General features: G+C 35.3%; 1 protein-coding gene across 7 annotated transcripts in view; it reads right to left on the bottom strand.

Annotated features, from left to right (window-relative positions):
- SCN1A (sodium channel, voltage gated, type I alpha subunit) overlaps positions 1–25,380 on the bottom strand; it is a 130,945-nt gene that overhangs the window by 62,029 nt on the left and 43,536 nt on the right. For all 7 annotated transcript variants that reach the window (XM_012726114.1, XM_012726107.1, XM_012726119.1 and 4 more), the window contains one exon: positions 10,779–11,091. In XM_012726114.1, coding sequence (XP_012581568.1) covers positions 10,779–11,042 — 264 coding nt within the window. In that variant the 5' untranslated portion in view covers positions 11,043–11,091. The remainder of the gene's footprint in view (positions 1–10,778; positions 11,092–25,380) is intronic.

Here is a 25,380-nt window from a genome sequence, read left to right as displayed (position 1 = left end):
TGGCTATGTGGCCACCTTTCAGCTCAAACCATGAGCAAAAATAAATAAAGAAAAAAAGTAGGATTGAGGAAGAGATGGTGAAGAAAAGACTGAGCAGCAGAAGCCCAAAGAAAGGGTGGAGAAAGGTAGGATATTTCTCCCCTGAGGACCAAAAAGAAAAAGAAGCAAGACTCAGAATGTGAACATGGAGGGCCTCGAACTGGGAAAGCAATGAGCTAGAACTCAACAAGATGATTTCTAAAAAAGATTTATTTATTTATGCATACAGAACTAGGGTACAGGCCTCCCCAGAGGTGCAGGGGTGGTGAGAGGATTCACTGGAGTGAAGGAGCAGAACAGGCAGATTGACAAAGTACACTGCTGAGGGGAGCCATGGGCTAGACAGAAGTCTGCTGCACCAGGTAGGTCACCTCCCTGGCCAGGGATTGAAATTGCGCTGAAGACAGCGCAATTAAAGCTGCGCTTTAACCTACTGTGCTGAAAGGGGAATTTAATGAAAGCCACTTCACCCTAAATTTTATAGCTAATTCTAAATCTAAACATCCCTTAACAGATAGGAATTATTACTTTGACAGAAAAGTGAAGGTAGATGGATATGACTCTCAATTGTTCAAGCCTTAGATTAAAAACATTTGTTCATTTTAGTATATATTTGCTTTATTGATTTATAAAATTCAAAAACTATATGGAAAATAACATTTTTTTTACTTTAGATGTACAAGATTTGTGTACAATGTAAAAATGCTTGTAATTTGAATTTATAAATGCAATGAAGTTTTACTATATAGAAAAATACGTTCTCCAAGACATAGATCATAAGATATCCTTGCTAGAGGGGTCCAGGAAACTGACACTGAGGCTAACATTAGGTGACCATTTCAGAAGTTTCTTCTGTGATAACACTGCTGTACTATTTGTTTCTGTTACAAACTTCACAAAGGTCACTTTAAAGCATTCTTGGGTTTATTTTAAATAGACTTTCAATAAAGATGAATTATGAGCAACCAAATACATAGAATATTAAATTTTTGTGAGCAAATTCTATTTATAACTTCAAATTTACTTTTTTGCAACTTTTTTGCAACTGATAGAATGTCTTTGTCTTCATCTATCTTTATCATTCTCCTAATATTTGCTTGCACATCTAAGAAGTCAAACATTTAGCTTGGGAGAATTAAGAAAAGGATATTTGCCCTTAAGGAATCTCAGATATATATTTTTCCAAACAGTAATACTGATAGCATTGAAGAGAGAAGAGCATGGAACACTGTTTACTTACAAGTAATCAAGTTGCTCAGAATTCTTAAACAAAGAAATATTTGCCTCCCTCAATTTACATGTAAGAATTCAAAGGTGGGAGAAATCAAAGGTTACCCAAGGTATTACTGCACTTTAAGCTGTATAAATAAGTACCTTTAAGCTAATCAAGAGTTATGCACATTTCATCTGTTTATTTATTTTTAAATATATAACACAAAATTTACCATCTTAACCATTTTAAACATACAGAATTCAATCTCCAGCTGTCCAGGGAGGTAACCCACATGGCACAACAGACTTTTCCTATCTCACCCACTGCTCCCTTCAGCAGTGTCTTTCAGTAAATGCACCTATTTGCTACCCACTCTGTCTCTGATGAATCTTCTCACTCCCTCCCCCACTCCACCCTCACTCCACTTCTGACCTATACCCTAGCCCTTATATGCATAAATAAACACAATAAATATTTTTTACAAAAGTATGTATTGGATGTCTAATATAGTGAATTAGCTTAGCATCCTTTAAATCAGTGGTTCAATAAAAATTTCATTAACATGATTCAATAATTTTTATTGCATTAAGCCAATTCAGTATAAAAGAAGTTAAAAATTGGTAGTGGGGGAGAAAAGGCTGGTAGAATTGCATCCAGATTTGAAATATGTTTATCTTTGTAGACCAAGATTGTAGGGCATTAATGAAATGATTTTGATGTGAATAATTCTGCACCTAATCTTTACTTAACTAGAAATAACATTCTACATATGAAATGTCTCTTAAAAGATAAATTTATATTTAAAAGAATGGAATTCTTCCTATATTAGATGTTGGTATGGCTTGTCAAATATCTCTTTATACCATTATCAAACCAAGTAACATGTATTGGGCCCCTACATTATGCTATTACCTGGAAAATACCACAGAACTAGTTTTATGTGCAATTGTTAATTTAGTTGACCTTGATGTAAAAGCACAATATTGCAAAGCTGTGTGCTATGATTTACAGGGAAAACAAAGATATATAACTTATGACCCCACAAAGTTTGTTACCTAGTGAATGTTCAACTAGCTTTACTATAGAGAAAATGTAGAAGAGTAACTTAAGGTTTCCCCAGACAAGGGCTGTCCAATAGAAATATGTCAACTACAAATCTGAACTATATATGTGATGTAAAAATTCTAACAGTCATGTTTTTAAAAAAGTAAAAGCAGGAGAAATTAATTTTTATAATATATTCTTTCATCTAGCATATCCAATGTACCATCATTTGGGAATAAAATTATTATTTAAATTTATTAAGAAAATTTCATGTATTAAAGGCTGGACTTACCATATTTCAAGTAAAATAGTCACACGTGACTTTGTTTACTTCACTAGAAGCTAGATGTGACTTAGATGTGAATCATTCATTGTACTGTTTACCTTAGTAAGTGTTGCCAAAAAAAAAAATTATTTCTAGTTTTGAAAACAAACCAAGAAACACATGTAAACACCCTTAGAAATTAACTGCTTAACAATCTGGAATGCAACATTAGGAAACTATAACTAGGATTTATTTTAACCTAAGACATTATCAAGAGTGCAGACTCTGGAGATAGATGCCTGACTCAAAATCTGGTTCTACTTTCTTCTGGCCCTGAGATCCTGGACAAGTTACTTAACTCTCCCATGACTCATTTGTCTCTTTTAAAAATGGGAATACATATATTTAGCTCACAGAGAGGTGTTGTGATTCCAATTCAGTTGAGATTTTGAGGTCAATATTCTGAAGTTTTAATAAACAAATTCAGGCGTTCCTAGAATAACAGGGCTGTGAATCTGTTTTGCTAACAAGGGATTTTAATAATTCCCCAAATTATCAATGATAAATTGAAACACATGGATAAAAATTAACAAGTAATATTAAAAAGGAAAACCTAGCAGACTCACTGACATCTGGGTAAAAACTAGTGTTAGGAAGCTGGTGAAGGTCTGTTCCAGGCACACCTTGACGCTCTGGGCACGCATGCTTCCTTACACCGTGGACAAGACAATGCGAACACACCAGCATGCAAAGAATGCAAGGGTTGGAAGGGAAGGTTGAAATTCATAAACTTCCCACCAATCAGAACTGCAATGACTGAAAACTCATTTGCATAGAGCAGAGAGAGTGTGGTGTGGACACACCATCTTTTTCCCACCCAGGTCAATTAAACACCAGCTCTAAGCTCCTTGGCTATGGGTGTTCTTGGCTACAGTTTCTTGATCTACAAAATTCTTCTCCTTAATTTAACTGTGTAGGCAATAAGGAAACAACTATAGTAGTTTGCTAGGAATTTAGGAATTGCTGTCATGAAATCTGTACTTTCACTACTTAGTATTTTTTTCTTGTCTCTGGGTTTTAGGAAGTGATTTGTTTAGATTTTTTTCCGGAAAGGTTATTGACTTTACTAAGCATATTTTTCCAGTTTCCTTTTCTAAATATGCCCACTATCTTTTCTTTCAATCTAGAGGCCAGGTTCCTTAAAGTAAATAACTTAAATCTTGGTCCAACTTTTATGTTTATGAAAAATTATCAAAAAAAAAAAGCCAATTTACACACTGATTTCAAGTTTACGTTTGCCTGCTTTTAAAGTAAATATACTAGCAAAAGCAAGTAACAAAGGAGGATGAACAATGATCATGAACAATATAAAAATGTAGCTTATATTATTGGCTGATTAAATTTACACTTTGATTTCAAAATTTTAAAAATGCTTTAGTGCACTTGCACTTTCAGTTTCAATGATGTGTTTGGAAGTCAGTTATTTGGAATAAGGTACTTATTTTCTCACACAAAGACTATATATATTCCTGTACACACAGACCTAGAAGCCTTAATGTTACCTGATGTTACTACTAATGAAATAGACCATGTATTAACGTGGGCTTTTATTATCATGTATAGTGTGACTCTGAAAATGTCAACAGTTCTAAGTTGGGTTGGTGGGAGACACATCTTTTCTCTCAATGTTGCCCTGTGGCCAGATTAGGATAATTCCCTCCATCTTCTGCTGGAAGGGGACATCAATGTTTTTCTCTGCTCTAAGCTACTGACTTCCAGCAGGGAAGATCAGAGTGACTTGAGTGGTAGAAGGAGAAATGCCCCAGAGATTTGGGTGTAAACAAACTCCATGGAGTCAAGAGCCCTTATAGTATACATTTTGGGGACATTTCTCATTCTGGGCCACTTCCACATCAACTAATTCTATTTTATTCCCCTGTGGGCTCTCTAAATGGCTTCACCTTCTTCTCTGCCTATTTGTTATTTGTAGATTCAGGCCATGACTTCCCTCTTTTTTTCTAATTGCTAGGGAATGGCAATCGTTTTGCAGTTTCTCTCTGTCTCTGAAGTAAATACGTAATATTACAAAATTTTTTTTTTCTCTTCAAGTGTCCCTTTTTCTCTTTAGACTAGAAGTATTGAGCTAAAAGAATGACATATGGTATTTGCCTACCTGTGGTCCACACATTAATATAATCTTCATCTAATTACATATGTGGTCTTTAAGTCAAGATCACAAACCAAAATGCCCACCAAGGTTAGTTGCCATGAGTTAACTGATAATTTTTGGCATGCAAGTAAACAATGCTGGATTTGATATTTTAAGAGAAATCCAAAATGTGCATGAACTTATGTGTGTAATTTGCTGATCTATAAATTTCAAAAACTAATTAAAAAATCCATACAATATTACATGAGTCAAACAAAATGTATCTGTGGGCTCAATGCCTTACAGTCAGATTTTTATCTTCTACTTTTAGTTCATGCAAAGGAAAATTTGTACTCAGAGAACAGTCTGTGAACTTGCTTTAACCCAGTCATTAGTTGGAAATGGGGGGTAGGATTGTTGCAGGAGATGACCCCACAGGTGTGCTTAGGTGGGCTGTCAGCAGCTGAGTTGTTGATCTTTCTGTGTCTACCTCAGACAAAAGGGAGAAATTATAACCACATGTGAGATGATACGATATATCTTGGCATCAAATACTTCTCAACCCTACATCTTCACCCCATGCCCTGACATGGTGTATGGTGTACATGTTAATTTTTCACTGACTGAAAACGACCAATATGAGTCCCAGTTTTAATGCAAATTTATTGTGTGAGAATTTTGACCAAATTATTCCATGTCAGCATCTACATGTGAATGGAGTTTATTACATTAACTTTAGAGTTTTCAGAATGAAATGAATAAAATATGTAGATACCCTTAATGATTTCTAAAGTGTCTCATAAATCCTAGAATTAAATAAAAGGTTAAGATGTTTGTCTGTCTGGTTCTCAAATATGCACACACACACACACACACACCTGTGTAGATATCTAATCACACTGAACTTACAACTCAGTATTGTTCCTTCCAAATTCAAATTCAGAAAACAATGCTATTAACTTGCTCCCCTCTGAATCTTAAATCTCCGAAATAGATTATGACTCTATCCATTAGCTGCCATATTCGTTATGGAAAGCTAGAGACCAAGCCTCCACAACAATTCCCAACTTTAAAATAATCAAAAAATGTAAAGTGGACCATGACACTTCTCTACCCAAAACTTTCTGAGAATTCATTTTGTCCTTAATCTTCAAACTCTTTAAGTTATATTAAAATATGCCTTTTACCTAGCCCTAAACCTACTTGCCCAGACTCATCTTATCAGCTTCTTATGCTAAGTATAAACTCTATTATGTCTTCTTTTAGTCTGCTTCCTTTCTCTGAAGACTTCTGTCCCCTCTCCCTTTCTCCCATTTAGACATCAATTTAAATGCCATTTCTTTACAGAAGTACAGAAATTCTCTGAATGTGCCCTCTTTGTAAAATATGGCACTTATTACCCTATTAGAGTCAGGTAGGAAAATTAATTTTGTACTTATTTTAGAAGGTGCTGCAGACCCACTAAGTCTAAGACTTTAGGTTTTACAAAGACAGGGGATGATCTAATTGAACAAGTGACAAGTCAGCTTTAGGAAATAGAAGACAGTGGTAAGGCTGAGAGCGAAGCATGAGTTTCAGAGGCAGAGAAAGAACTGTGTACTGTTAACGCTGTTTTAGGAATTGTATTTTCAGACTCATCTCTTTCCCTCTCTCCTTCACTCCTCTCTCCTACCCTTCATTCCCTTTCTCCAACCCCTCTCTCTTTTAAAAATAGTTTCAGCTGGGTTTGGTTACTTTCAATTGAAGGATCTCTTATCAATGGGACAGTTAATAAATGCTAACTATTGTTTTATTACCAATACGATCATCTTGGGATTATTTCTGGGGCAGAGACTGGGAGGAGACAATGAAGAATGGGGCATAAGGATGAAATAAGGGGAGACAAGCAAGGAAAGAGTACATTTTTCAATGGATACATTTCTGTAGTCAAAAGCAGTGCCATGGAAGCATGGGAAAGCCTGGGTGACTGCTAATTTCAGAGAAGCCAGTAAAATACAAGGAAAAATTGTACCTTGGGAACTGTCCATATGACAACTTGTAAAATTTAAATTTTTAATTATCATCGTTTCTGATTGTCTATAAAATTACTTTTGTAATAAAAATTCCTTAGTCCCCAGACAACTTGCTTTACCTAAAAAACAACTGCAAACTCCTGTAGCAGTGGCGGAACAAAGATTAACTTGAAATCACAAATCAACACGATCCCTTTTGTAGACCTAATGAAAAGGAATAGGCATCTTTCTTAGAATAACTGATAGAGGATAGATGTTATTAAATGATCCATGAGACAAGCAAGGAAATAGTACATTTTTCAATGGATACATTTCTGCATCCCATAATTAACAAACATCCATTTTCACCACAGATCTAAAATACCTCATTCTATTTTGAGTACACTGTCACACTGTCAAAAAGATATTTCCTTCCATGGTACTAATGAGTCATCTGTAATTTTAAGAAGAACATGAGAAAGGAGAAGTTTTCTGTAACAAAGAGTGGGTGAAGAATTGGAATGTATAGCCAAATGGTGCAAAATCAACCCAAGCTATGAAAGGAAACTGTGAAAAAAAAATCTGTAAGAAAAAAAAAAAAGGTGTGTTCGCAAGCTAAATGTGCCTTGCCACACAGCTAAAGTAAATAAACAAACAAAAGAAACCCAACCTGGAATGGTGTTCTGAAGACCACTGCACCAGAGCTAACATGGTATGGAAAATTCTGTCATTATATTCTGATGACAATGTTATTTTATTCTTTAGTTCTTACCTTGGACTTCAGAAGGCTCAAAACCTTGCAGGATCTGGAAAGCTAATGCTTCCGTGCACCGGGAATGTTCATGACCTGGCTACCGCTATATCTTTGTAACTACTATAATATTGACACCCGTGGGTCAAACTACTTTCATAATCTTAGTAGAACTTCTGAACATTATATAATTTGTATATTTTAAACTGGGGCAATGAAGATAAAAATATGTGGGCATATGCCATCTGAAAATATACCATCAGTAATGACATTTCCATAAGTTCTCTGACATTGCAGAAGATCAGAGGGAACTTCAATATGCGTTTTGCAGTATTTCTAGTTACAGAATTTTTACATATCCATAACTGTCTTTTAATATAAAACATAAGATAAATAATAGATTCTGCAGGCATTGTGGTAGGTTAGCTCTGTTGGTTCTGTATACTATTAAGAAGGAAACTAGAAATTTTAATCACATCCAAAAGATTACTGTTATGATTGTGTGAAACTTTGGGAAGTCACTGGCCTGAAGATGTTTGTATTGACTCACTTAGCAATGAAAATCCATATCCTCAATATCACAAAGTGTGGGAAATCTTGTCCTAAGAAGCATTTTCCCTGGTGACATTTCTATGCCAAGAGTACTCTGTGTGTTCTGCATTGTTTTAAGATCACCCTGCCAATCTCAGATATCCAAGTCACTAAAAAAAATTAACCAATAGACAGAAAAACAGACAGATATCATTTTTTAAAAAATGAAGAATTCTCTAAGTACATGAACTTCAATCAAAGCAAATTAATTTAGAATTTAAGACTAGTTTTCAATATTGAGATAAATTATGAAAGACTATTTAAGATTAGAAAACAGTATACAGGCAACCAAATCCAGCTTAAAACATAAAAATGCAAAAGAAAATTTCAAACATATTGCTTAATCATGGGCCCTCCTATACTATCTTACTTTTTAAGGATTTCAGTGTTGCAAAAAGCTTCATTTGTATTGCAGTTGAATGATTAACATTTGAAGACTTTTTATATCAGCGCACCATGGAAGCAATGGCTATGTTTTACCTTGGGAAAACCCTTTCCTGATAACAATATTTCTATCAAGTGTTTTATTTGTACATTGTGATTTGTTCTAAAATGCCAAAATGCTTTCCTTTCTCACACAATGTGCATTTGATGATAAGGACAGAAAATATTGAAGGCGAGTTTGAATGTGACCCTAAGAGAGTTTATAAGGGTTATGTCAGCACAAGAATGGGGCTAGCTAATCATTCCATTAGAACTGATATTTCACCTTACTTTTAAGACCTTTCATTAATTATTTGAAAGGGTCTACATAATTCTATTTCCCATCTGTCCTTTATATCTTCCCTAGAGCCTTTGGTATATCATTCATTTTAAACCAATAGTGGACTATTTTGTTTCAATACAAACATATCTGTTTCAAGACACACTTACATCTTTCAAAACAAACATATCTGTTTGAAACTTTTTCATGGAAAGGATTGATCGGATGATCTGGTTTTCAGATGAAGCACTGCCATCATTGTCAATATGTATTAGTTTGGTCTTTCTCAAAACATTCATCTATTGTATAAATAAGGGCACAGCATAGGAGCTGGGATTTCATTTCTGTTTGATAAAGGGGAACACTGTGTGCTTTTAATAAACTTTAAATGTTTCCTATCACAGAGTTAAAGACTAGTTGGCTGGGAATAAAAAACTTTGTGGCATAAAATTTCATTCCATTAGAACTTGCTACTAATACTTTTGAAATTGTACATGTAATGATTTTAGTGTTTTCAACTGCTGAGGATGGAGCTCACTAGTTCATCATAACAACAACTGTTGTAGGCCAGAAAAATGCAATGGGTATTCATAAAGTAACTTACTCTATGGTGGAAATGAGTTTTTGTCTAGTTCACATCAGAGTCACTACCCCAATAATGAGATCATTTAAAATAAATTCAATGTTTGAATATATGAATTTTTACTTTTTTACCTGGATAAATCCTCATAGTTTGCTTAATTTAGCTTTTCAGATAGCACAATAAATTAATTTCCAAAGAAGTGACTTCATGATAAAGTCAAATTTTTCTCATCATTTAAGTAGCAGTTATAAAATAGACAAGTTCTTACCTACTATGATGTTGACACTACTACATTAAAAATCCAAGTTAAATAGAAGAAAACAGAGTCTATGGGAAACTATTATCCCTTCCTTTGCTAAAACGGGCAAATCAGTTTTTAGACAGGGAAAGTATGTTACATTTAAACTCAAAAGTTTTAAAATCTAAACATAGTTCTAGTCATGTTTTTGAAATTTATACAGACTGTAATAGTTAATGAGAAGTTATCCTAAATGTTGTCCTAAATCTATACCAAATCTATGTAGTAAACATCACCAAACTTATGCATTTGATAATGATTAACATCTTACTGAACCATGCCAGCAATAAGCAATCCCTAAGTGTTTGGGGAGTAATTTAAGACTCATGTCCAATGAAAACGTTTCATTTACTTGGTTAATTACAATCTTTGTATCTTTCCATTGAGTTCACAGGTGTATTATGTCAGGTGAAAAAAAAAGAAAGAATAGATAATGAAGTGTTGTAGACTAATTTTTAATCTAAAATCAATAATCTTTTGGATTTTATGATTTTTTGTGCTTTTTAGTTTGGTTAAGTCAAGGTCAAGATAAAAGGTTAAGGGCTTCATAGCAGGTATTCATTCCAAGCATGGATACGGAAAAGGCAGGCACTCATACACTTGTTTATAGGTCCTTTAGGATATTATATCTTTGTTAAATCTTATGAATATCAATACATTTCTATAAAAAATCAAGTAATTTAAAAATATTTATAGAAGTATTCTTTTGCAAGAAAAAAGTTTCTTCAAATAAACAACTGACTCATTTATACCTGATCTAGAAATTGAAAAACTGTGGCATCAAACTTTGTTCCATTAGAAGTTACTAATATGTTTTGAAATTTTCTAAGTTGTGATGATTTTAGGATTTTCAAGCACAAAAAATAGTTGTTTAAATAAATATAGTACCTGTGGAGAATCATTTGGGTCATTAACTTGGCTGTCTAAAATTAGGTTTTATTCTAGGTATTGCTTGTGGTGCATTTGAAACAGCTCCATCTGTTGTGATGTCATCAATTTATTTCTCACATGCATACACACAAATGTGTTTTATTCCTTAAATGAAAGGATACTTAAGACTTTGTTCTAAATCAGCATGTGTTGGTGCTATAACAGTCCAAGGTATGCAGTCTGCAATTAGCAGCAAAATATCCCCGATAAAAAGCACTCACTTTTTTATTGATATAGTACGGGTCCAGGTCCTCCAGCGGCTCGGACACCATCCCTGGAGGGATGTCTCCATAGATAAAAGGAAGACTCTTTCCAGCTTCCAAGTCACTATTTGGCTTAGGGCCATTTTCATCATCATCCTTCTTTTCTGGTTTGGGGTTCTTAGCCTTTTCTTCTGCAATGCGTCTTTCAATAGCCGCAAGAGATTCTCTGGTGAAGTAGTTGAAGCTGTCAGGTCCTGGAGGTACAAGCACTGTTTGCTCCATCTTGTCATCCTGCACATTTTAATTACCATTTAATCTGCATATGAAAGTCCTTGAGAGAGAGAGAGAGAAACAGAGAGAGGATATTTTGAGGTGATAAAGGGAAGATTTTAATATCTAAAATGCTTGTCATGAAATATGAACCAGAGGATTAAATTTTTGTTTCCAACAAAATTAAATATAATTAGTATATAAAATATCTTTTGCTGTAGTAAGAACATCCAACATGTGCTCTACCTACCCGTTGATCAAAAATTTAAGTATACAGTGATGTTAACTCCAGGAATGATATACGACAGATCACTAGAATATACTTGTTTTGCCATTGAATACTAAGTCCCTCCAGCCTCCGGTAACTTGTTCTAATTTCTGCTTAACAGATGTGCTTTCTATCTCAGGTTTTGTTAAGTGTTCCATGTTTATTAATTCTTATGCTTTGCCTAACAAGAACCATGCCATAAGAAAGTGGTGCAAGTATAGCCTCAAATAAAATACATTAGGCTAAATACCACTATGCCCCTAATTGGCTGTCACTCTGAATGCCACCCAGAAGATGAACCTGTATCTTTGTCTCCATAGAGACAGTGGTTACCTCAGTCAATGGGTAAGGTGGGGAACAAGCTATCTCTTGAGAAGATGGAAAATCCAACTCTCTGGTTCTTGAGGCTCCTGGCCAGCTGGGCATACAACCAGTCACAATAACCAAATAGCTGGTCCCTGCTGACTTGACTGGTCTTTATCTATTCTGAGATGATGACAGTGAAAATGGGGACCTGCTCATGTAATTAGCCTTGTTAAGAGTAATTTGTTTGAAGACACAGAAATGGCTCCAAATTAGACAAGAGCCATAGATATGACTAAGAATGAGAAAGATAAGGCTGGAAAGAAGTGACTAGATTGGACCGCATGTGGGAGAAGAGAGTTGTAGGGGGAGAAGGTAAGAATATTCTCTTATTTCAGGGGGGAAAAAGTGATCAGAAAGAAGACAGGGTCATCGGCTCAACAGGGACTGAGTGAGGTATTTTTCTTCACTGAAGAATAATGACATTCTTGCTGATTTTCTAGTCCTCTTATGTTAAACATATTATGAGGACCTGAGGCAAAACTCTCAACTCCATATAGCAGAGTCAGACCTGATCTGATGCCAGAGGCCAAATCCCAAATGTATTGTTTTAAGGCATATTTAATATGAGCTCAAATTTCACAGCTATTACTAGGCCGAAACTTCCCAGAGCCCCAGCTACCACTTCGCCACAAATCTTATTTGGAGACTGCATTAACTCATTAAGGTCAGCAATCTATGATACAGTTAATTACAGCTTTGGTGTATATGAATTGGAACAATAAAACTGCAATCATAACTATTTTGTTAGGCACCCTAAAGGACCTCACAACATTCACTGAGGAAGGCTCTCCTAATAGTACGGGTGAGGGGGTGAGGGTGAGGGTCATATTTTTCAGTGAGTGACTAGCAAAAAAGAGATCAAGTCTGAATTTGCACTTTCAGTCTGTTAAGTTCACTAACAAAACTTTCAGAGGTTTTTACCAAGTAAATCAGTAAACTTATATCAATGGAAAAGGAAAGTTTTGTCTTAAAGCTCTACTCTTCTGTAAGGTGTTATGAAAGCAGTGGTATTTATTTAGTAGGAAAAAAGTTTAGGAATAACAAATATGAATATTGTCTTATAAAGGAAATATTAAGACATAAATATATATATGTGGTTAATTTTTTACTGATTAGTGTTTTGATAGAAAATATGTGTAAATGATATAACACCAAAACATTGAAAAGAAATACATCTTGTCCTTCACAATAAACTTCTTCCCCCAGAGGTAACCACTGTTATCTATTTTCATGTAATAGGTACATATTAACTGTATGGCTGTGTATAATAACACATTCTGTTTAAAAATACATCACACGGTATCTTACTATGTAAACTGTTCTGCACTCTGAATTTTATTCTTAAAATATATAACATATCCTACAGCTTATTCCTTATCAGCTTACTTTTTATCAGCAACATGGCTATCCATCATTTGTATGTACCAACATTTACTAAATCAATTCTTCAGTTATGTGTATTCAGGCAATTACCAATCTTTTGTTATTATAAATAAGGCTGTATTTAATATATTTTTATATGCATACTTTCACATGGGTGGACATATTTATGGTATTGATTTCTAAAGGTGAACTTGGCTGCAAAAAGTAAATATTTAATTTTTATATTTCTACAAAATTACTCTCTAGGAAGTTTGTACCAATTGATTCTCTCTACAGTAATCAAAAGTAACAAAGTGCAGGTTTATCTATATCTTAATCAGATAATATGTTACATTTTTAATCTAGGGCCTCAGTCTAGTAATCTTTTTAAACTCAGACAAGTTGAACTTTTTTTTCATGTTTAAAAGCCACTTTTATTAATTTTCTTTTTGGTGACAACTTATTTTTAAAAAGGTCTATTGTTTTCTTTTTCATATATAGCACCATTTAATTTGTGTCAACGTTTCAACTGTGTGATGTGGGACCTTTTTAGAAAAATGTTTTTTGACATATGATGATGAAAATTTCAATTAACATATAAAAATATTAATGAGATTGTCTAACTCTAGTTATTCGTTGGCTTCTAGAATTTGTATCATACTTGAAAAGCATCTATGTCCTTGGAAAGGTAGACAGAAATATATATCAAATTTTCTTCTTGCATTTTTATAGTTTAATTTTAAAACTTTAAATCTTTGTTCTATTTAGAATTTGCTCTTATATGGAGTACATAGACATTAATTTGTCCAGTTGTCTCAACATTAATTTCTGAATATGTTTTCTATTTCCCACCAATATACAATGCCATTATAGGATGTGAAAAACATAAAAAATAGTATTTCTTTATATGAGTCTGAAAGTCAGTAACAACTTTTACAAATGATCCTAGCACTACTTTCATTAAAATCAAGGTAAAAAACCCAACAAATTTAACAATTTTCTGCAGGTATAAACCAATCTATAAATATGAGAAGTAATCACATTATTTAATAAGGATGAAGAACGTGAGATTAAGATTGTAATTATTTGCACATTATATGACTATATGTCTAGAAAACTCATTAAAAACACCTGGAAAATGCTTAGAAGAGGCACGAACATAAAGGTGTTTAGGTTCAACACCAACATAGGAAGCTGACTATAGATCTGAAGCATACAGCAGGGAGAAGGAGGGGGGAAGAGTATAGGGACTGTGGTGATGAATCACAGGTGCTGTGGTGGTGGGAGAACTATGGGGACTACCCCTAGGAGGAGAAATCAAACCTGCCCAAAAATAAACAATGAAATAAGAAAATAAGAACATTTAATTAAAAAAAAACTCAGTAGATTTCATTTATAGAAACAACATGTATTTAAAAATACAATGGAAGGAACTAGATGCTTTCCCACAAAGATTAGAAACAAGGCAAAATGACCACTCTCATAAACTGTTTCTCATCATACTAGGGAAATAAATAAAACTTGCAAGTGGAAGGACAGTGTAAAGAAACAGTATGACATGACCAATTACTGTGAGTGAAAGAAGAATTAATGTGGGTGAAAGGAGAATAAGGGGAAAACTTATAGAATATTTAAATAATAAATGAAATAAATGATGCATTCTAGTGATCTCAAACTATAGGAAATAATGGGAAGCTAAGTCAGTACCATTAGAATATTACTTTAGTAAGATACATATTCTGGGGGAGGATTTATAAGATCAGAAAATCAATAGTGCTAATATTCTGTGTTACTTCTAAGAGATTCCTAATTCATTACATTTATTATTGTAATGAATGTTCTACTACTGGAGGAGGTTTTGCTTCTGGATATTTTATATCCCTCTTTCCCATAGAAGTTTACAAATGTACTACATATTGGACTTGAGTAAGCATTGATTACAGCCTAAAGAGTTTCGTGCTGAAGCAGCTAGGACTAGTGAACAATATAGTTCTGATTTCCGGTATAGTGCAGATGGAAAGGTACCATTTAAAGTAACAGAACTCATGACATCTAGTAATTCTGATTTCTCTAGGCATCTAAATATTTCCACTCAAATAAAAACATATGCAATAGCTCAGAATGAAGCCTTTCTTTTCACTGTGTCCATGTACTTAAACATGAAGATAATCTTATACATGTTTAGTACTTATAATTTGTCTTATATAAGTGAATCACAATGCAATGTCATCTTTTGGGGAATACCTCCATCCATCCATGACAACTTGTGCCTATGAGTAAGTCTTCCTGATATTGGATGCTGTTAGCAAACCCTTTGGGACTTCCTAAACCCTTCAAACATAATTTTATGAAGCATAAAAGTGACATTCACTTAGCATCATCCCCTCCAGTTCCTTCTATATTGTTGCAAATGGCAAGAGTCCATTCTTTTTCATTGCCGAGTAGTACTCTATTGTGTATCTATACCACATAGAGGATTATGTGTAACTTGGTGGTAGGTGTGGTATAGTAACATGCATCTTCTGAGTGTAATCTTATACCTTTCAATTACACACAGTATTATAAACCAATGTTATCCCATTAAAAAAAGAATCTCCCCCATATCTTTAACTTTAAATTCTGATGCCTTTGTGAATTTAGGTGAGGAGTGCATAATTGAGTTAACTTCTCATGAAATATTTTTGTGGTTGTTCAGCAATCAACAATGCCCCCAAAATATCATATATATCTTTTCTAAATCTAAAAGTAATTTCCCTTCTCTACCTGGCTCCCAAAATGTGATAACACAACTATCCTATCATTTCCTCTACTGCTATCATTATGATCAATTTGATTAATTATTATTATTTTCTGTCTTATCTGGACCAAGAGATTTACAAAGAGAAAAAAATTGACTAGTGAATTAATATACAACTATATATTTTCTCAGATGTAACTTTCAAGTTTTTCTGTACAGATAAGAAAATATGTATGTAATCCTTAATGTAATAATACTTTGATGTTGATGGGGAACAAAAGTCTACAAGATAGGTTTTCAGGCAGAGAAGCCTTAGTTTGCCTCAATCTCTGAACTTCTAAAAGGTTAAATAAGTTATTTTAAAACACATAAGTTATTTGTGGTCAGATCACATAAAGATAAGTAAATCACAAAATGAAGAAATAGCAAACATTAAAAAAAAGTCAGAGAGGGCCCTCCCTGGTGGCGCAGCGGGTTAAAGCACTGCACTGAGAAGCTAAAGCCACTTCCTCATGAGTTCGATTCCCGCCTGCCCCGGAGGTGACCACATGGCGTGGCAGACCTCTCCTGACCCGCCTGCTGCTCCCCTCAGCAGTGTACTTCCTCGATCTGCCTGTTCTGCTCCCCACTCTGTCTCTGGTGAAGCCTCTCACCGCCCCTGAGCCTCTGGCCTGTACCCAAGTTCTGTATGTACAAATAAATAAATTTTAAAAAAAAAAAAAAAAAAGTCAGAGGTCATCTAATCTATCCCTTTCATTTAAGAGAAAACAAACTGAATAAAAGCAAAATAGAGACTTCTTTGTTTAGAATTTGGGTACGTTCTGTTTGTTTCCAAAATAAATATGGAATTTGTCCAGGACCACTCAGGTTATCAGAGGTAGAGTTGGAACCAGAACTTCTATTTCCTGACTCCGAAATCAGTGCCTGTCAGTTTCCAACATGTAACACATAATTCCCCAGTTCTTGAATGATTTTTAATCTTAAATAAAAATGTATCCAAATAAAATACAAGTAACCAATCAATTATATTCCTTGGAGAACACCAACCCAAGTCTAGTAAATGATGTATTTTGGCAGAAATGTAGGCTATTTTCACAAACAAGAGAAATAGACACCTAGAAAAAAAATCATAATATTTACTTTTAGAAAACATATTAGGAAGTTTGAAACCTATAGATACATTTCCATAGTCAATTTATATTTTACTTCTCTAACTTTTTAATGTCTTGCTAAACTTGGTTATTTCTCATTATCGCTGGGCTGATCACTTTATATAGAATCCATCTGCCCCACTTCAATCTTTCCAAATTTCCTAATATCAAAGTCATGATCGTACAACATTTGGGTATTTTGCCCACCTTATCATAAATAATTTAAAGTGGAGGAAAATTCATATATCTGCAATTTTGTCTTTAGAGTGGTTTGGTTTTTCATGCCAAAGAGAAACCAAACAGATTCCTGGCCAAATGACTGCCAGCTCCTTGTAGGGTCCCTTACTATTCTGGGGACACAACCATATGGGCACCACAGTTTGTGAGGAAACATTTCAGTTGATTTTGTGGTTATTTCTGCCACCCACTTTACAAAAGAATGTTACTGCCAATACTAGTCAAAATAGGTAAAATGTTATTCTTACAGCTGTGATCTCACATAGCTATTGTTTTTACACCCAAGAAATTGCTTTTTACATAAAATTTTAACAGCCAAGGTTACACTTTATCTTCTCTAAAACAATTTGACATGATAGGTCTATCAAAAAAATTCATTTCATATGGTTTTCAATAATACCCATTTTTATTGCTTGGGATTAACAAGCATATTTTAGCCATGTGTTTCAAATATATATATGCTTTAAAACTTTATTATTACCCTAAATTTTCATGATATATGTATATTACATTAAAAATAATCACATATTGAACAATTATGTACATCTCTATTTGTATATTTCAAGATTTTTTTCACATGTCCTAGTATTAAACTATGAAATGCAAAATTCACTCAGTCCTCACTCAATATCAATTACTTTGTTCAAATATGTCACTTACTTACTTTGCTAAAGCTATATTTACTTCAGATGTTAACATAAAGTTAATGCACAGTATGATAAAAGTGCTGTATATTGAAATACAACAAAACATTATGTGCTAGGTATATTTGCAACTAAGAAAAGTATATCACTTTTTATTAATAAAATTGTGCCATTATTAGGTATCTCATGATGTAATTTTTGTACTAGTGTGTAGAAAACAAAATAGAATTTAATGCTCCAATTCCATAAGTTGCATTAATTTTATTTTTTTAAGATTTATTTATGTATACAAGAACGGGGTACAGGCCTGAGCTGCAGGGGGTGAGAGGATTCACCACAGACAGACTGGGGAGTAGAACAGGCAGATTAATTGAAATACAGTGCCGAGGGGAGCAATGGGTGAGTCAGGAGATGTCTACCACGCTATGTGGGTCACCTCTCTGGCCAGGGATTGAACTCATTTTGCAGTGGCTACAGAGAGCTTCATAGTGCTGCACTTTAACACATTGCACCACTGTTACATTAACTTTAAATCTAACCCTGCTTGGCAATATGCTTGAGAGTATTTAGAGACTAATAAATATGTAGACTCATTTACGTGAGTTCTCACCGTGTGTTTGACTACATATATACTCTTGTAACCTACAGGATTGTACATGTGACCACAGAGAACTTTTCATTTTTTTCACTAAAATGGTTATTATTCTATCATTACTCCTCCTTTTCTTTGCTTGATGATTCTTTATTTGCAAAGTGATTCAGTGATTACAGTCTTATGGGCAATTGCTATTCAAGACTATGCTTATAACTGCACCAACAGTTCATTTCCTGAATTCCAAGAACCTCTCAACCACTGTGCAATGCAAGACATATCTTGTGCTAAATGTATTCCTGACTAAAATGATGCTTTGACAGTATGAGGTGCTGAAATACATGTGTCCTAGATCTGGATTGAAAGCCTTAGATATTAGAAAATTCATGTGGCAGTATAGTTTGCTGAAATATAAATATGCATGTGTTCTGCTGATAGTTTTCCTTTATCATTTCAGCACGTTGAACTGTGAAGTCTTTACTACCTTAGGAATGTTCATAGAGCAGTATACAGAACTACATGAAGTCAATTATTTCTTTTTGCCCTTGGCAAAACCCTACATGCACTATAGATATGATGCTATAATGTCACAGGGCAATGGAGAAAGTGGGAGAGAGTTGCAAGTGTACATTGTGCGAGTCTCTACACAGGGAAGGGGACTTGGTAGTTCTCTAGCTCGGTGACAGAATCCTAGTAGGGTACAGCTGAGAGTATAGAACCTTAATAGGAAAACTTTTGCTCTTACCAAAGATACCAGTACACTAAGCTGGCACAGAGCAGCAGGACATGATTGGAAGGAGTGAAACAGGCACATCAGTGGTATTCAATAGCTGTATATGTTCAGTCATTTGCTTTCCATGAGGGGATTATACATTTCCATCAATTGTCATTTGACTAACAGTTCTTCCTGATGGGTAGGGTTCTTAAAATATACTTCCTTGTTCCACCTTGACTTTGACCACGTGATTTTCTTTGGAAATGAATATAAGTCAACAAACATAGTCTTCAATCAAAGACAAGTTTTTAAGGCAGTGTGTGGCTCCACACAGCCTGTGCTTCTCCCTTTGCCCTGGGGGTGACATGTCTCAAATAGGATCTGCTGACTCAGCCTGGGTTATGGAACAGCAAGACACATAGAAGCAGGCTGCCAGGGTCAACCAGTAGCCACTAACAAATCTGCCAGTCACTGAGATTTCAGGTTGTTTAACATCACAGAGCTAACTAATACATCATCATAAATTATTAGTCAATGATCAAACCGCTTTGCAGACCAAGAAAAACTGAAAAAATGCTGTATCTCAAATCCAATTTTTGACTGAGATTTGTCATGTTTTAGTTGATTAGACTGTCTCTAGTTCTATCTAGAAAACTGTAAGTTTTGGGCTCTCCCTGGTGGCACAACGGGTTGAAGCTCAGCACTGCGAGGCTATTGCAACCACTACAGCCCAAGTTCAATCCCAGCCAGGGAGGTGACCCACATGGTGTGGCAGACCTCTCCTACCTTATCCACTGCTCCTCTCAAGCAGTGTATTTCAGTGTACCTGCCTGTTCTGCTCCCCATTCTGTCTCTGTTGAATCCTCTTACCCCCATCCCTCTGAACTGCACCGCAATTCTGTATGCATAAATAAATAAATTAAAAAACAACAACAACAGTGTGAGTTTCATTAGTATGTTTTTTACTTACAGAGAACAGATTATAAAAAGTAAGATGATGGGGGGCTCTCCCTGGTGGTGCAATGGGTTAGGACACAGCACTGCAAGCTAGCCTCAGTTACTTCAATGTGAGTTCAACCCCCTGCCCCAGAGGTGATCCATGTGGCACAGCAGACCTCTCCTGACCTGCCCACTGCTCCCCTTAGCAGCGTACTTTGTCGATCTGCCTGTTCTGCTCCCCACTCTGTCTCTGCATCAGCATCTCAGGCTTCTACCCCAGTTCTGTATGAGTAAATAAATATGTCTTAAAAAAAAATAAAAGCCTTAAATAAAAATAAAAAGTAAGATGGTGGATTGTGAAAACCAAGTCGCTTTTCAGAAAACATAAAGTAACAAGGTAATTCCTCTGCACAACTATGATTTGTCTGTGTCAAAAATACAGTAACCTTCTTAATTATAAACAAATTCTTTAAATTATTTAGCAAAGCACTTTTCCACGTTAGAGAATAAATTATCTTAATTTGGTGGGTAAGTGATCGGGGATTGGGGGAATATACTGAGTAGAAGTCTAACTGTTCATGGCTTTTCTCCACATGTGAGGTGGAAAGCACAGCAAGTGCAATGTGGGTCTCCCATCCCTGATTATCAGGGAACAAGTGAGTAATTGCCTATGTATGGCAAGTTTTTTTTTTTTTTTTAAGATTTACTTATTTATTCATATAGACTGGGGTACAGGCCAGAGGTACAGGAGTAGTGAGAGGATTCACCAGAGGCAGAGCAGGGAGCAGAACAGGCCGACTGACAAAGTACACTGTTGAGGGGAGCAGCAGGCGGGTCAGGAAAGGTCTGCTGCATCATGTGGGTCACCTCCCTGGTGGGGATCAAACTTGTGCTGCAGTGGCTGCAATAGCTTCACAGTGCTATGCTTTATTTAATCTATTGCACCACCAGAAAGAGCCCTGTATGGCAAGTTTTGAACAAAAGGCTGAAGCAGCAGAAAGTACAGTGGCCAGTCTTTTTTATCTGCCCATCCTTCTCTTTCACATTGGCTCATTGTTTCCCTCCCAACTTTCTTTGATTTTTTATTTCTTTTCCCTCATTTCATGTCTGCTGGTCATATTCTCACCTGTTCCCTCATATATATATATATATATATATATATATATATATATATATGTTAGGAGGCCATTCAATTTTATTTGAAAACCTGTCTAAAGCCAATTTAATATAAGCCCCACAAAAATAAGACAGAAATGAGTGCCATTATTCCTTCTGCTCTCTCTCTCGGGTAATGCAAGTCACTTGTAAGAATGGCATTGGTAAAGGTGGGAAGTGGAGCACTAAGCTGCAGTCATGGAAATAGTGTTAGAGTCAGCATTTCTCCCTTTATTGCTATGGAAATAATGGAAGCGGGGGGGGGGGAAGCAGACTTACTTGGTACTATTCTTGTGGAAAGAAGGAAAAGCCAGTGCTAACACTTTAATACGATGTTGGGACAAAAAAAATGTTTACACATACTCTACAAGTATCTCCTGGAGAACCATTTTAGTAAAATAATGTAACATTCTCAGTCAGTCTATAACCCTTTCAGGACTCACAGCATGCATTTGACTCTGTTCTGAGAAAAATATAGCACATCCATTGGGCTGGAACTTTACTGAATGTCTAAGGTTTGTATTTGTAACAACTCATGGTTATTTAATAAGGATATATTTACTTTTTTATGATTTTTCACCCCTCAGTCTTGTGATTGCTGGCTAAACAATTCAGGAGGTGAAACTGTTCAAGGGATGTCCTTGGGAGCAACAGCCAGAGGGTGTTCAGTATCACATAGAAAAATGTCCTAGAGGGTAAAATGCTCTTCCATGGTTGTCTCACTTAATTGGAAGTTACTCTTCCTACTCAAAGAAATTTCTCTGAAACCTTCTCATTGCAAAGGAAATCTTTTCTTGGCAATGTTATTGTCTGAGGACAGAGCACAGAACCAAGGAGTTGTTGGGTAAACAAATAGAACTACAGGGGAAAGGGATACCAAGATGTCAGTATAGAGCAGGTGCTGCATACAAATTAACCACCTGGCAGGATGAGTGTCTACCCTTGGTGGCTTTCATTGATAAGACTGATCTGAACACAAGGGGAAGTGCTCTGAATTATGAGGCATGGAGGACAGAAGTAGCAGAGCTATAGAAATGCAGCCGGTAAAGAGTCTGCATATAAAGAACACTGGACAATTATTAGAAAAGAAATATCTTCTGTAGCTTACTACCATATACTTTTGTTCAGAGAAGAACCACATTGGCATATAGTAAGTTGAAAGAACTCACAGAAAAGAGATCTTGAAATGCTAAAGACAAGGATAATTTCCTGATACAAAAACTCACTGATTAAAATTTCTCTTTGTTATCTGTCATCTGTGATGTACATTCTACTTAATTACTACATACAAATCTACTGAAGTTATTACATACAATTCTATTTAAGTTAGCGGCATTGTTGTTTAAGTAAATTTAGTCATTTTTATTATAATCCTTTTGTAGTGTAAGAGTCTTGGGTTAAGAAACTCTGAAAGGATGGCCATAGCTTTAGGTGGATGGATTGCCAGGCAGCTGGTGGTTATCACAAATATGAAGAGAGTGGACACTATCACACACCTATGATATCTATCAGTCATGTCTCACCAAACTCCATCCCTGTCTGGACGTGGGCCACATGTGTGATCAGTTTGGCTCAGTCCTCAGATTCAATGCATATGAGGTACAAGGCACTGGGTAGGGCTGTTGAAGATGCATTGGCAAAGGTAAAATGATAATGTTGGCAATACTGCCAGGTAAGCAAAGTCCTTTCACGTACTGGCTTATGAAATAGGCTTTAGGCCACTTGGATCTTAACTTGAGATTAGGCATTCTGCTCTTAATGCTTGCCATTTTTAATAGAGGGAAATTGAAGACTAAAAGCTACATTTCTCTCAACTCCATAAGTAAAGTCAGTGAAAGTGTGTATATACTATAAGCTGCGACATCATTCTGAACTATTATCAGCAAACCATATTCTTATTATTTTTGAAGATTTATTTTTATTTACTTAAGCATATAAGCACTGGGGTGTAGGCCAAAGGTGTGGGGGGCGTGCAAGGATTCACCAGAGACAGAATAGGAAGCAGAACAGGCAAATCTACTGAAATACACTGCTGAAAGGAACAGTAGGAAAGACAGGAGAGGTCTTCTTTACCATGTGGATTAGCTCCATGACCAGGGATTGAACTCATGCTGTAGTAGCTGATGATAGCTTGATCGCATGAGACTGTGCACCCAGGGAGGCCCTAACATGTTCTTATGATTAAGTAAGCATTATATTCAGTATCTCACAAAACTCCCAGGCCAAAATTCTTAAGTCATTTTTCTCTAATTTAGATATGTATTTTAATGGGATGTTTAATAGTCAACCTCCATTTACCTCTATTCTGGGATTAAAACAAGAAAACAATTGATCAGAAATGCCTACTTCTCCAAGTTAAGATCTTACAAGAGCAGAAGCCCTATATGTGTGTGACAACAAAATATATGTTCGGACTTCTTCCCACCCAGCATTTTCATGGAGCCTCTGCCTTTTTTCAAGTATCAGCAGTGAAGAATGGAAAGACACAGTGAAAGCAAAAATTCCTTAAGAACAAACTGCATGCTTCTTGGCTCCAATTCTGTTTTTTCATCTCAATATGTTTTCTAACATTTCTTAAGTGCTGAGAAAAATTTCCTTTTTGTTATCCACAATAGCAGGTGGCAGCTGAAGTTGTTCGATTAAATGTTTTGTTAAGACCTTATAAATAATTTAAATACTATTATTACATTCAACCAATGTTTATACTCAAATTATTTTTCCTACTGCTTAAATTCACAAACATTTCTCAACTGCTACTCCTCATTAAAGTCCAAAAGACCCTGCCTGACCAAGGAATAATTGTTTCATTTTTTAAATGTGAAATGAGTTGGCCTAGAAGATTGCTTCATTTGTTGTGATACTGGCTGTTTTTTCCTGGGTTGGTGTTGGATGAGAGCAAATGGCATCCAAATAGTAACTAAAATATTGGCAGATTGGAGGGAGGTTGGACCAGTCTTGTACCATGGAAGATCTAGTAACTGCCATGATGACTTAAAAAGTTTACATGGGGTTAACATAACAAAAACACATCACAACCAATTAAATTTGGATTTCTGGTAAACAACATTTTTTTTTAGTCTAAACATATCTCATGCAATATATATAAAAACACTATGTAGTTTTTTTAATTTAAATTTAACTTGACAGAGTGTAATTTTATTTCCTATATCTAGCAACCCTACATCTGAACAAAGTTTTCCCTACTAAAATATTTCTTTTCATATTGCCTGAAATTGAATCAGTCAACATTAGCAGTTCAGTTAACAAGTATTTTCTTTTAAAAGACAAATATCTCTGGGAAGTATATGAGTTGTTCATACATCAGTGTGAATAAATGATGAGACTCCTTCTCAAAGTCTAACTCATTTCTCAGTAACAAAGTGGGTCAAATCAATCAGACTGAGAGCTTGAGAGTTCATTATTGGTGAGAAATAGCAGTGTGTGTTTGGATGGGAAATGCTAATTCCAGTGGAAGAATACTATGGATGGTTCAACTTTTGGTGGGGATTTTTTGAAGGAATCATCACAATGCTAGGGAGAAACTACATAAAAGAGTGGCATGAAAGTAGTATTACCAGAGAAAACATTTGTTTCTGAATTTTTTCTTGAACACAATGCTTAACTGAAGAGAGACAGTGGTTTATTTAACAAAAGTTGAAAATGGTAAATGTTAGGGCCTCCCTGGTGGTGCAGGGGTTAAAGTCTCAGAGCTATCAAGTTATTGTTATACTCTGAGGCATGAGTTTGATTCCTGACAAGGGACCTGACCCACAGAGTGCAGCAGACCTCTCCTACCTCACTCACTGCTCCCCTCAACAATGTATTTCAGTAGATCTGCCATTTCCGCTCCCCACTTGTCTCTGGTGAATCTTCTCCTCTGCCCCCCCCCGGCCTACACCCCAGTTATTTTATGCATAAATAAATAAAAATAAATCATCAAAGAAAAAGAAATCTTAAAAAAAAGAAAAGAAAATGGTATGTGTTAAAATCAGTGGCAAATAGATTTTCACAAGTGGTGGTGATACCACAAAAACCTAGGGAAAATATCTGATTAACTTCATATTTTAATTTTCAAAGAGAATAATTTTCTTTATGGAAGAAGTAATTATCACTGGCTTTTGTCAATCAAGAATTATTTTGCATTTATTTACAGGAAGAAAACCATATAAAGGGTCAAATGTGTA

Source organism: Condylura cristata, unplaced genomic scaffold (assembly GCF_000260355.1).
Source record: "Condylura cristata isolate star-nosed mole 26May11 unplaced genomic scaffold, ConCri1.0 scaffold00002, whole genome shotgun sequence".
Classification (NCBI taxonomy): domain Eukaryota; kingdom Metazoa; phylum Chordata; class Mammalia; order Eulipotyphla; family Talpidae; genus Condylura; species Condylura cristata.
Note: the sequence above shows the minus strand (reverse complement) of the source record. Positions and strands in the feature narration are given on the sequence as shown.